The sequence below is a fragment of the Channa argus genome, chromosome 20 (assembly GCF_033026475.1).
Source record: "Channa argus isolate prfri chromosome 20, Channa argus male v1.0, whole genome shotgun sequence".
NCBI lineage: Eukaryota > Metazoa > Chordata > Actinopteri > Anabantiformes > Channidae > Channa > Channa argus.
In genome coordinates this window covers 5,293,569-5,306,288 of record NC_090216.1, presented here as the reverse complement: position 1 = coordinate 5,306,288, position 12,720 = coordinate 5,293,569, and the positions used below count along the sequence as shown (strand labels likewise).

At 44.2% G+C, this 12,720-nt stretch overlaps 2 protein-coding genes across 7 annotated transcripts in view; one reads left to right on the top strand and one right to left on the bottom strand.

Annotated features, from left to right (window-relative positions):
- The window catches only part of rpl38 (ribosomal protein L38), a 422,602-nt gene that overhangs the window by 166,022 nt on the left and 243,860 nt on the right, over window positions 1-12,720 (bottom strand). The window lies entirely within an intron of this gene.
- sdk2b (sidekick cell adhesion molecule 2b) overlaps window positions 4,735-12,720 on the top strand; it is a 254,571-nt gene continuing 246,585 nt past the window's right edge. For all 6 annotated transcript variants that reach the window (XM_067487921.1, XM_067487919.1, XM_067487924.1 and 3 more), the window contains exon 1: window positions 4,735-4,969. In XM_067487921.1, coding sequence (XP_067344022.1) covers window positions 4,882-4,969 — 88 coding nt within the window. In that variant the 5' untranslated portion in view covers window positions 4,735-4,881. The remainder of the gene's footprint in view (window positions 4,970-12,720) is intronic.

Genomic DNA, 12,720 nt, shown 5'->3' with positions numbered 1-12,720 from the left:
TGTGCCAAGGCTGGCGCAGTTCCGCTTAACATATTTCTTTTCTATTTTGACCATCTGTCTCACTCAAACAGTTCTGCTCCTCTTTCCTCTCTGCTTTTCGACTAATCTCTAACTCTCTCTCTCTCTCTCTCTCTCTCTCTCTCTCTCTCTCTCTCTCTCTCTGATGAATACTATTGGATTTTTCTTTTACTCATCTCCATCTGCCAAAATGCCCATGATTAAAGATCCTCCCTGAAATTAGAGTGTCCATCAGGTTTTTTTAAATGTCACTTTTTATAAAACAAATTCAATGCAATTTAACCTCCCTGCCACATATACTTTACAGCGGCCCTGCCGGTGCCGTACCACAGAAACTGCTCCCAAACTGCTGCTCAGTTTACTTTATAAATATATACCAAATGTCCTGCCTGTCGTTAGTCCATGACCCTATTATTCAGTGTTAAACAGTCTTCCAGTCTGATTAAGTGTAGGCAGTGTTTACATGCACAACGTTAACCCCCTCACTTCACTGGAACAGAAAACTTAAAACCAATGATTTGCTTTTCAGCGCTTTAAGGAGAAAGGACGCTGAGGTACAGTAAGTTGCTTACAGCTAATCCTGCGCATATACCAATGCTCTTAGAAGCTCCAACAAGTAAACCCATCTGCATGTGTGAATGAAGAACGCTGCATAAATGAGGCTGTGTTCAATTCAGTGTGTTTGTATTGACTGGGTTTTTTTTTTCCTTCATTTTTTTTTTTAGATGGTCAGGAAAATCCCCATGGGAGACCAAGACTCTTTCTCTGTCAGAGGAAGACTATGACAGATCTTTTATTGTAATTGGCCTTAGAAGTACAGTAATGAGCAACACTCATCACCTCATCGGCTTCCTCCTGAGCTCCCATTCCCTTTATAACCTGCTTGTTTCAACTCATTAAACCTCCAGCGAGACTGGTCAGGAGGAGAAGGGAGCATAGGCAGAGTCGGGTTTGGTGCTACATGGGGCCGTAGCCCCACCAAGAATCACAGCGGCCCAGCGGGGAATCACCTACCGTGTGGAATACGGAATAATGGTTCTCCTATTCGCTTTGTTTGGCGAATTCCTCCTGTACCTGCTCCAACGGAGACGAATCACAATAGCAACACATCAGCACAAGTAAGTTAAAAGTTACTAAACCTGCACGGAATCGGTAGCCTACCCTTCGTAAGAATGCTACAGCCCACAAGCTGCATTTAGAGTGTCCACCCCATGTGAAGTCCACTGTCCAGCCCTGTCCCTGTCTGTCCACATAATCTACCAGCAGTATCCAAAATGAGTTGCGTTTGAACAAATTGCACTGCCGTGAGTAGTGGAGGTTTGCGCAATGCTGCCCTGTTCCTGCTGCTTGTTGACGGTGTAGCCCCTCTGTTTTGATGCCTCTACTTTTATTTTCAGCTCCGTCTTCATGTCAAAGACCATCAAGTTATTTAACAAGTATTGACAAAAGACCTAAACAAGGTCTAAATAACGTCTACACCTGTCATCTGAAATTTTAAGTGTATGTGTGCAGCTGTATGCTCAGTGCACCTGATTTTTTAAATATTTTTTGCTCTTAATTCTGCGAAATGCCTGTTTTTGTTAAGGATCACGGTTTATACATAAGAAGCGTCGAGCCAACTTTTTTTGTAGTCCAATATTAAAGGATGCAGTACTCGACTAACTACTCTTGTAGTTTTTGCTATGACAGATGAAGTCTCAACGAGCATGAGATGAGCTTTAACGGTACTTTTGGCTCTCATACCCCAACTATTATGTCTTTAGCAGTCGTACCAGTGTGCTGCTCATTAGGCTGCTGTTTTACTTTTATTAAGCATGTGAATAAGATCCTTGATCTTTTGATGGAATGAAAAACATTTGATAAATAGTAGCGAGCCCTTCATTTAAAGACTGGGCCAGGACCTTCTTTTCCTCTAATGGTAGTAAAATATCATTGACGGTTGAGTTGTGGAGTTAGTTGTGCATCAGGGTATCAAAGTACTGTATGTGTGTGTGTGTGTGTGCGCGTGCAGAACATGAACTTCACATATCTCTGGAGCCCAGGTGAGTCCTCCCTTAGGCCCACCTTTCTTTTGCACTTCTGACCTCTGTTTTTCCATCTGTGCAGTCAACGGACCATTTCTCTGATGTCGTTACCCGTTTACAGGCTCGTTGTTGAGGTTCAGGCTTATTGTCATTCCCACACATATGCATGATGCACATACAGATGAATTTTACTCCTCACTTTTACATTTGTTAATAGCTGTTGTAGTTTCAAACACGCAGTCCACTGCCCCTGTGTCTGCCTGTTTCTGATCTCGGCTGAAATCCTCCCAAGCGTTCGCAGGTAAAGGTTCGTGCTGTTCGTCGAAGCTTTGGTTCGGGCTTATCTGGACTGATTTCAAACACTGATGCCTCGCCTCTCTTCCCCCTCCTTCCCCTCTGTTGTTACTCAGCTCCAGCTGGGGAGAGTTTTGCTTCTGAGTGTCTCTTTTACTTTGTTCTTTTGTTATAGATATACAGATATATAGCAGATATACAGTAAATACTGTTAATTAATTGCCTGGCAAACAATGGCAAATACACACCTTTGACATCAACGCTTAATTATAAAAAAAGAAAAGTACACGTGTTAGTGCCAATAACTTCCAGGTATGTTTGCCCTTCTTTCTGACTGGCATCTTGTGGTCTGATTTTTAAGGTGCTAAATATGGAACCTGCAGGGCAAATGTCAGAAGAACTTGAAATAAGTTCAGTCTGTTGTAGATGACTCTGAGTCATCAGCATTGCCAGTTGTGAGCTTGATTCCAGGGCTGGTGCATTGGACTGAAGTAAACACCGTCTGCAGTAAGCTGCTTTAGCACCTGTGATCACAGCTAGCCATTGCTCAACAACACCACAGACTAACACCTGGCGACGTTGGCATCTGTAGGAAAAAGAGCTGCAGGGAGGGACACAAAGAAACAGCTTTTTCCACTTGTGTGCAGAAAAAGCGGGTGGCTCAAAACACTGTGTCCAGGGATTTCTCTAAATTATCCTCTTGCTGAGTTCAGTCACAGTAAATACTTTGAAAAATCATAATCGGGCCCCCGAGCAGCCCTGGGGGTGGCAGAGGAAGCACTCTGTCTTGGTTTTCCTGATGTTAACTCTCCTATTATTAACTTTTGTGCAAGGTGTCACATTTTGGATAAGAGGGTAGGGGGAAGCTATTACCACGCTGCGTTATTTCTTCGCTGCCCTGTGGTGGCTTGGATGGGACTGGCCGCTCGCAAAAACAGTACAAACATTAAGCACTCCTGCTTTCTCCTGGCAAGGCTCTGTCATTTTCAAGACGGGGACATTTGCTCAGTCACGCTCTCTCATTCTCCCTCCCAGCCTCCACTTCACTGATACTGTCATTTTGGAAACAGCATTTGCTCAGTCACCCCTCCCTCCCCCTCCCCCTCCCTTCCTCTCTCTCTCACTCTCTTTCCCTTTTTCCCTCTGTGCTTCCTCCTTCTGTCCACCTCTCATTCATTTTTCACCCTCCCCTCCTCTTTGTCCTCCCTCTTCTCTTGCAGAATAAAGACAGGATAACATGCAGCCTCTTCAGTCCTGGCTGCATAAAGACTCACCATAGCCTTTTGTGCCCCCCCTCTTATTCATCTCATGCACCTCAAACAGTCTGGGGAATTATGCTTCACAGCCTCAAGTTAGAAAAAAAGAAGAAGAAAACAAATAATATAACCACACTTAGCAGGGTGCTGTGTGTTATCATTCCTGAAAGTATTAAAATGCAGCCAAAATGTAAATCCCTATAATGGTGCCTTGGGGAATAAAAAACACTACAGGGTCGATAAACTCAGACACATAAATTCCCACAGAAATATTACAATGATTTATCCTCGAGGACTCTAACCTTGGCAATGCAAGCAGAACACATGTTCCTTAAATCTTTTCAACAAAGGACTATATTCATTTCACATTTTGGTGATGTGGAAAGCAAATCCTCCTGAAAATCTTGTGCTCGGCTGAAGGAAAACGGGGAGTGTGTTGTTGCGCTCTGCCGCATGGTGGCAACCTGCGCTATGCTGGCAACACATCAGATCCTAACGTTTCCTCACAAAGAACCCGGGACTCGTTCTCATCCGACGCACACCGGCAGCCGGGCTCTCCTCCACGGCAGGCTCCTGACCATGACTGCGCGCAAGTTTCCCTCCCCCCCGCCGACGGACTCATTCTCTGTTCTCCGAGACTCTCAACTTCTCCTCAGTGCTCGTGTCAAACTGAACGACCGACCTTGACTGTGCGCTGTGGAGAAGAACTTTACGCGGAGGGGGGGTGAAGGTTTGCTCCCTCTCTGCTGCTCCTTTTCAAAAAAAAAACTCTGTTCGCTTCTTTGGGATATTTGTAGCCCCTAGGTTGAGGCGAGCCACAGAGAAGCTGAAGTTTAAGGGAGGGAGAGAGAAGAAGACGGAACAGCATCTCAAGGACGCGTGAAGTGTGGGTGAAGAAGTGTGAGGTGCCGCTTCTTACAGGTGCGGCGAGAAACGGGCTGCATTTGGACTTATCCTGGATTCGTCTGACTGAGTTGCAGCCATTAATTTAGGCTGATTCACCGGCGTACAGGGCTGATGGAACTGTAGCGAATGTGAACTGTAAAACAAACAGCAAACGCTCCTCCAAAAAACAAAAAAACAATTCCAATCGAATTTCTCTGCTGCAGCAGCGGCTCCGCTTTGCGCCTTCAGCTCGGCGCGCGGCGCGAGTGGCCGCAGGTTTTCCCAGACAGAGCGCGAGAGCCGACAGCAGGCAGACAGCGGGGGCAAACGCATCGGGACTCGGACACAGTACCGTGACTCAACATCACCGGGCACTTGTTGTCCACTCTGCCCGGTTTGGAACCATGTGTGAGGACTCCTGGAGCAGATCGATGCGGCGCGCCACATGGATTTTATTTCTTTCCGTACTCGTCCATTCGACACAAGCTCAAGGTAAGAGAGACACCGGCTCGGCACTGTGCCATTTAGTCACCACACAGCACCGTCAGTGAGTGTAGCTCTCCTGCCATTATGCGCGCGTGTGTGTGTGTGTGTGTGTGACAACGTGCGTTCTGTTGCGCCAGTAATGGGTGGGTGACGTGTTTATTACTATTTGTCTTTTGCGCGATCATTTGCGTATGAGAGTAAACGCGCACACACACACACAGACACGCACGCGCATTTTTAATTTCAGTGTACTGACAAACTCACACATTGGCTCCCACTTGCTGCTATTTTAAACTTTATTAAATATTTCAGTGAGGCGTTTACAATTTTACTTCAACCCAACCTGAACTTAATTAAGTTCGTATCAGGCTTTTTATCGTTTTATTCAACTTTTAGTGTTTAACTCAGTTCTGTGGTTGAAACCCATCCGTTAAATATGCAAAGCTAATTAATAAGCACTAATTAATTAATCAACGCATCCTCCGTGGGAATAAAACTATGCGCTGCAAACTGGCGCCGTGGAAATGAACGCAGACGTGCAGGCACGTGCATGTCGAAGAGTACACGCCAACAACTAATTGGTTCTTTGAGAATTACGCGCACTGTTCCCTCTGTGCGCAACGGGTGCCGCAGCCAGTTTGCGGGGAATCGGTGACAATTTTCTTTCTTTCTTTCTTTTTCTGAAGTACATCCCATTAGAGCCGTGTGTGTTTTCCCGTGGAGACTTTGGTGCGCAGCAGCGACTCTACTGTAACTGTAACCCCAGGCCTTATTTAGTTTGTACCAAGCCATCATCTCCCTGTAGGATGTGTTTTGTCTTTTGTAAAGCAGTTTGTTCCTTTCAGATTGATGCTAGTTTGGATTTGTAAGTGAAAAGCCAGCTGCTTTGGGAAATGACTGTTGAAGACATTTAAATAAAAGCCCCAAGAGTTTGAAACATTTTTTTAATTTTTTATCCTACATTTAGTAAAGGTTTGGGCTCCGTAGTTAACACACTGGATCGCTGAGGGGGCTCAGTGGGCTTCTCTGCAAAGTAATTGCAACTTAGGAAAATAAAGGAGGAATGATCTTGATTGAAGTGTGTGTCCTCTCTGCAATCTTAAAGTCGAACTCTTTTCTGTCTGTGACATTTAGAAGTTTAAAAACCTCCAATTTAGACCCATCATAGCACATATTTCATGTGTTTTGAAGGTACCTATTTAGAGGATGCTGACACTTTCATGTTGACACGTGGCTCTCTAGCCCTCTCTTTCTTACCTCTGCTGCTCCCTCTCTGTTTAGGTAATTGGGATTGAGTGTTGCTGCCACAGTAAAGAGGGGGTATTACCTCTGAAGGTGGAGTCTAAGCTCTCAGTGGTGCTCACTCAATAATACAATGTAGAGAAGATGGAGAAAAAAAAAACCAAACAAGGTAGATATCCATCATTCATGAGGGCATATCCTAGTGCCTGACATTTGCAGGAGATTGATAACTCGTGTAGCTTCCTCTTTTTCTGACTGTATCGGTTCCTCCTCCTGTCATTTCTGATGCTGGATGCTCAGTCCCCGTCCTCTCTCTTTCCCACTGAATGCTTATTTACCCAAGCCGGTTAAATAGGAAGACGTTATATACAGCAGTGGACGGAGGAGCATCCTTTGCCTTTTGGGGATATGCATGGGTGCAGTGAGTGTGTGTGTGTGTTTGTGAAGTTTGGGTTGAAGGCTGCCAGTCAGATTTGTTCTCTTTCTGCTCAGTCCATCCACCAATGCCCCCCCCCCCCCAGATTTCATCGCTCCCGGGTCAAAAAAATGTCGGATTTAATTGGACTCTCTTCAGACCATTCGGAGTGCGGCTCGTTGAAAGTGACCCCAGTGCGAGCTGCTCTCTTTCCCATCCAGTGATTAAAGAACATGATGAGGCGAGTATCATGCTTCTGAATGGACATGTCAGCCACTGCTTGCCAATTTTAATGACCAGTCTACTGAAACGGCTTTTTAACGATGGGAGAGCGGCCTTTATCAGACTGAAGTGTTATGAAGTCTTGCTTCGGGGCCTGGCGGGCAGATCTTCATTTCTTGTATTTTGTGTGTTGTCATTCATGATTGTGTGAATCAGGAAGAGGAAATAAGCACTGAAGTTTAGAAGAAAAAAATAAAAAAGAAGCCCTTTCGTACCTGACTACAATTTACATTGGATCTTTCTGAAACTGAAATGAAATAAGTTGAAATTGATAGCATAAGCACATGCTTGGTTCTTCTTTAAATCACGTGGGGGAAAAAAACAAACAAACAATAAAACAAAACAGAAAATCTTCCCAACTCACCCTGGATATTTTGTTCAAAGTGACAGTTATAGGAGCTGTCTGCTCTGTCCTACTGTTCACTTCCATTCATTTACTGAGGTCATGCCGAGACAATGCTGGGCTCTCCTGCTGCTTTTGTCATTTCTAACACGTCTATTTTGGAGCTCGGAGCAGCAGGGGAGGACTCTATTGGAATGTCATATTTGGCACACATACTTCTGCATCACTCAGCGCCTCCAGATTAGTCTGACTAGCTGCTGCTCAACTTCGGGAGCTTTAGACGGAGTCGAGGACTGCGTTCTGTCACAGGCATGGCACTCAGATTAACATCCATAAGGATGGATATGACAGTGTGTGTTTGGGGGGGGGGGGGGAGGGGGGGTTGTCAGGACACTGTTGCCATTGGAATCAGCTCCTTCATACTCTTGTCTGGCGAGGATGCACGACACGACTAGGGTGGTGGTCTGTTTTTAGCTTACTGTATTAGACGTGGACCTTGACACAGTAGTAGAAGCCAAGGATGTCAGCTCGACTTTAAATCTGTCAGGAGATTGGATTGAAATTGTTTGGCTGGAATGAAATGCATGCAGTTTGGAAGCGCCTCCTGACTTATTCAGCGGGAAGTTAAATTGGATGCGTTTCTATCACGGGGGGGGAACAATGTGAGAAACATAATCATAGATGTGCAACGGAAATTTTCAGTGTGCTAGTCGATTGCTTTCAGATGATGCGGTTGGTTGCACATGGCAAAAATATACTGTCGCAATTTCACGCATTTCACCTTTTGTCTCCTTCACGTGACTCCTCCTCTGAGTGGTTAATCTGTTTTTGTATGTGTGGGCTATGTTCTATTTGCGTAAACCCAAATCTTGTGAGGATCTAACACAGACAGCAGATGTGTGAAGTGCCATGTTTGGATGAAAGAATTGTTTGAACATTAATGGATTATTGCTTTTGAAAGGCACCTTTTGGTGTTGGATGACTCATTCCTTTTATTATGCAGCAGTCACACGTGTTCTTTTTTTGGATTATTTAAAACTGACATGATGGATTTGTAAAGTAAGCCACAAAAAAAAAAAAAAAAAGGATGGATTGAGATTGGAGTAATTTGTGGCAACAGTGAGGTTGAGTCCTGCAGACTACAAATGCCCTGATTTGTCACTCATCTTAATTGACACGCTGAAGGATCTGTTTCCTTGTAGCACCTGTGCCCTGTCAAACTCTTAAAAAAAAAAAAGCTGTCCAGCACTTTGGCAAAAGGTCACAGCATATCTCTTTTAGTATTCTGGGCTGGTGAGAAACTCATGGTCCAAGTCCAGTGATAGATTTCTCAGAGGGATGTCTGTGCTATGTTCAATAAAACAAAACTTCCGACCCAAGGTCTCTAGTAGTGGCAAGTCCAAGAGAGAGGCGTAACTGAAGGAGCTTTTTTTTTTTTTCTTTCTTTCTCGGTGGAAAGCACTTTCAGAGCTCTTCAGAGTGGGGCTGTTTTTATTGATCTGGGCCCTGTTTCCCTATACCAATCAATCGGAGCGGTTAAGAGTGTGGAACTTTGTCAGTGTTCATAAATTTCTATGCACACACACACTCAGAAAAATAAATTTAGAGTGAGAGTATGGCTTCCATATTAAAACACTGAGCAGAACTACAAGGAAACCCACAGTACACGCTGTTCACTCGTAAACTCCCAAACTAAACTTTGTGCTTTTATTAGTTTGGCCCCTGAGTTGAGTCAGAGGTTATTCACAAATTCCGTGAACAAATGTAACTTAAATTCAAATGAACACGTGCGTTGAAGCCACTGTTATTCCCAAAGGAATGAAAGCCGCCACACGGTGACACGTTCACTGAGCTTCCCTGACACGATTGTCTGTCTGTTTTGTACAGCTTCAGCAAAAGGTGAATCCTCGGGAGGATTGAAAAGAAATCTGAAAGATCCAATTTGAAAATGTTTCACCTATTCAGAGCCATTAACGCAGCACAGCACCTTCTACAGTACAGTATTTGGAAAGTACTGCATACTAATAATCATTATTAAACTCTTCTACTGTATTACTGTAGGAATATTCTATCTATTCTATCTTTAGTCTATGCGTGCATCTCTTTGCATGCAGCGTTACGTTTATTTGCATAAAAGGCTCCTTTGTTCATTATTAACATGAAAACATGTGACACGATTTTGTCAGCACTTCATCTTTAGAGCTTCAACCAATTTCGTCAGGGCCCGCTGTGTCCTCATTTTCACCGTGTGAAGATAACTTGCTTCTGTGGACTCGTGTAAATGTGCGAGGAGGGAAGGGAAAGAAGGAAGTATAGTAATGTGTGAATGTATGTCAAGCATCCACGTCTCAAGTTTTATCAGAGTCTAATGTAAACTATAGCACACTGACAGACTCAGTTTGATTTGGATCTATTTATATGCTGCTTAACATCATCCAAGTCTCCTCATTAACACACAATCCCACTATATTTTAGGCACCAAAAGGCACCTTACTATAAATTGTGCTATAATTAAAGCCGGCACCTGCTTTGTCCTTATTGCAAACGGGCAAGCGCACTAACTTCCCTTTGATGACCGGGTAAATGAGCGGTGTAGGCAGATGGACTCGTGGCTCGTGCACAATGGTGCCAAGGCGTGAAAGTGAGAGAGTGACATTAAACGAGTACTGTAGTGCTCTCATTGTATTTTGGCAAGATGCTGTGGAGGCACACTTTGTAACATGAGCATCAACTTTTTATTTTTTTACTGTTTACCTCATAGCTGATATCGTTATAAACGAGGACTTCCTGGATTGTAATGTGTCACTGGTTCCTGAAGCAACATGACCCCATTAACTACACCAATGCAGCTCCTTGCATTTATTTTATAAAGTCGTTCTGAAAGCCTCCCAAGAGTTAATGGCACATGCCAACACCTTACTAATGCTGGTATTTCCACTTCACTTTCTCCCCGAAGTGCTGACAGGAGTCCAGAATTCAGTTAAAGTGCATCCATACCGTAAACAACATCACGCATTGATGAGGAAAAGTATAACAAGGCCTGAAAACCTTCCCTCTCACAGAACTAGTGCAGTAGCTTTTGCTCACTCTTTGAGGGGACTTTGGATTTTGTGGCTGTAAAACTCAAAAATCCCACTCTGGCTTTAATACTTTAATGCAGCAGAAGACGAGGTTAATCTAACTCGGGGCAGGGTGACATAAAAGTGGTGCCACCAGGAACGGCTCCCTCCTCAGAGGGTGCTTCTAGGTGACAACGGTGTGACATAATCCATGGCGTTTCGCCGCCATCTAGTCAGTGACCACACTTGCTTCGAGATTCTCTCATTGGCACCTCAGCCGCTTTCCATTTCATTGTACTTAGAATGTACTCATGACACAAAGGATTATGGTCAGTGTTTGCCAGCGTGTCCTTTTTGTCTTTGTATTGGATATTAACGGGTGTTCAGTTCACACTACTGGTCGGACTGGAAATACAGGCCACCCCACGGCAGCTGGTAATTGTCACCGTATATACGGACAGGGCAACGGTCAGTACTCAACATTCTTGTCAATAAAAGCCACTTGCGTGACAATTTGCTTTAGTAGTAGTGAGAGGCTGATTATCACAGGTAAACTATATTCCTATTCCTAATTGGGGCTCTGACAGAAGTGGATTAAACCGGTATTGTCGGTTGTCTTTTTAAACAACTCCTTTGATCATTCTGCTGTACTTTTCAAGATTTATTGCTTGCTGTATCTTGTGTTCGGGAGTGCAGCAGGTATCTGAGCATTGAGTGTATTTGTAAAGACAAAGCCTGTGTGTTTGTGCACCTTTATTTGCAGGTGGTACTATTTACTCTTTGATGTACAGTTACACTAATAGCTCACATGTGTATTGTACTTTGCCTTCCAGTACAGCATTTTTCTTTTGAGTCTGCTCTTCATTTTGACGTGTGAGTCGAAACAATAAAGCTTTGGCCTGAACGAGGATTTATGGTGGGGCCATCCTCCATGTTTGAGTATCACTGTGGTGAAAGCATGTCCTGTGTTTCTATAATTGCCGAGCCAAGCCAAGCCAAAGTTCTGCACTCTCACAGCCTCCGTAATTAGCATCTGGAAACACTTTTTTACACCACGCTTCAGATTCAGCAGCACAGTATCTGGTAGTGCAGCACATGCCCTTCAAAGTGGGCGACAAAATCACCTCTTAAAAAAAAAAAAAAAAAAAAAACAAGAGAGAGAGAGAAAAAAAGCCAGCGGTACGGATGTGATTATGGACTTGAACTTTTCCCTTGCTCTTTAAGAGGGCAATTATGCATGTGGTGACAGGCAGGGGGGAACCGTAGTCAGGACTTGTTTACCAGCATCATCCCTCGTCTGGCTAGATGGAAATGAGCGTGGACCTTCGAGTAGCTTTAGGAGGCCCCCAACCCCAACTCAGCCGTGCAGGTCCTTGTGTGTTTATAATAGAAATGCACTCAGATTGGCTGTGGTCTTGGGAAACCACCCCTGAACCCTGTAATTGCCTTTCCCTGGAGAAAGCGTTTTGTGTGGCTACAGGTGAACTGTAAATTTGTGTGCATTTGTAAGTGGGTGTGTGCTTATGGATGTGTGTCTGCGTACGCATGGTGGCCAGTCTAAGCCCGCAGGCCTGTGAGCAGTCCCTGACATGCTGCAACACACTGGGCTCCCCTGGGGCTATAATGAGCTCCCTGCAATGCTGGATGACTAAAAACGATGGAGGGGAAAAACACCGCAACTCTTGTTCATGGATTTCATGAAGGGGCATTAAATTGAAAATGCCTGGGGCCATATATTTTGTGAATGAAAATGGATTCGGCCTAAACTGCTCCTGCATTCTGCATAGTTGGGTACCACTAGCATGGTTCTCTCCTGAAGAAGCCGGACGACGAGCAAATCAATTTAATGGCTTAGATAGGGGCGGCAGAAGGCCTGATCGATTCTGACAATCACGGCATTTTTAACAGACATCTCATCAAAGGGCCATTCCCTTTTTCGCCATCCCATTACCCATCTATCCAGCACTTGGATCCGCTGTCTATTTACCCATCCCATGCAGGAATAATGGGGCCTTCACCCCCAGTTGGATTAATCAGCCATAACCATATGCTACCGTGTGCAATTACACTGCAATTTTGACCAAGGGAAACAGCTGTTGCCATTTGAAAGGGGGGAATAAGATTGTAATTGCCTTAACTTTGATTTGTGAGATGCTTTGATTTGATGAGGGAACACATTTTTATGCTTTACGTAATAATAACGCAGAATAAAGAGAACTATTACAACGTGAGACTTTTTCCGCTTCCAGCTTCCAGATTCATTCGGAGGATAATCTGGCTGTTATGAGCTATTACTCATATATTATAGAAGAAATGAGTGTATTTGTTCATTTGGGTTTCAATGCGTTCTTTTATTTTCAGAGGCTATGTTTTCGATTCCGTCGCCTAATGACATTTGAATGTTTATGCATCACGG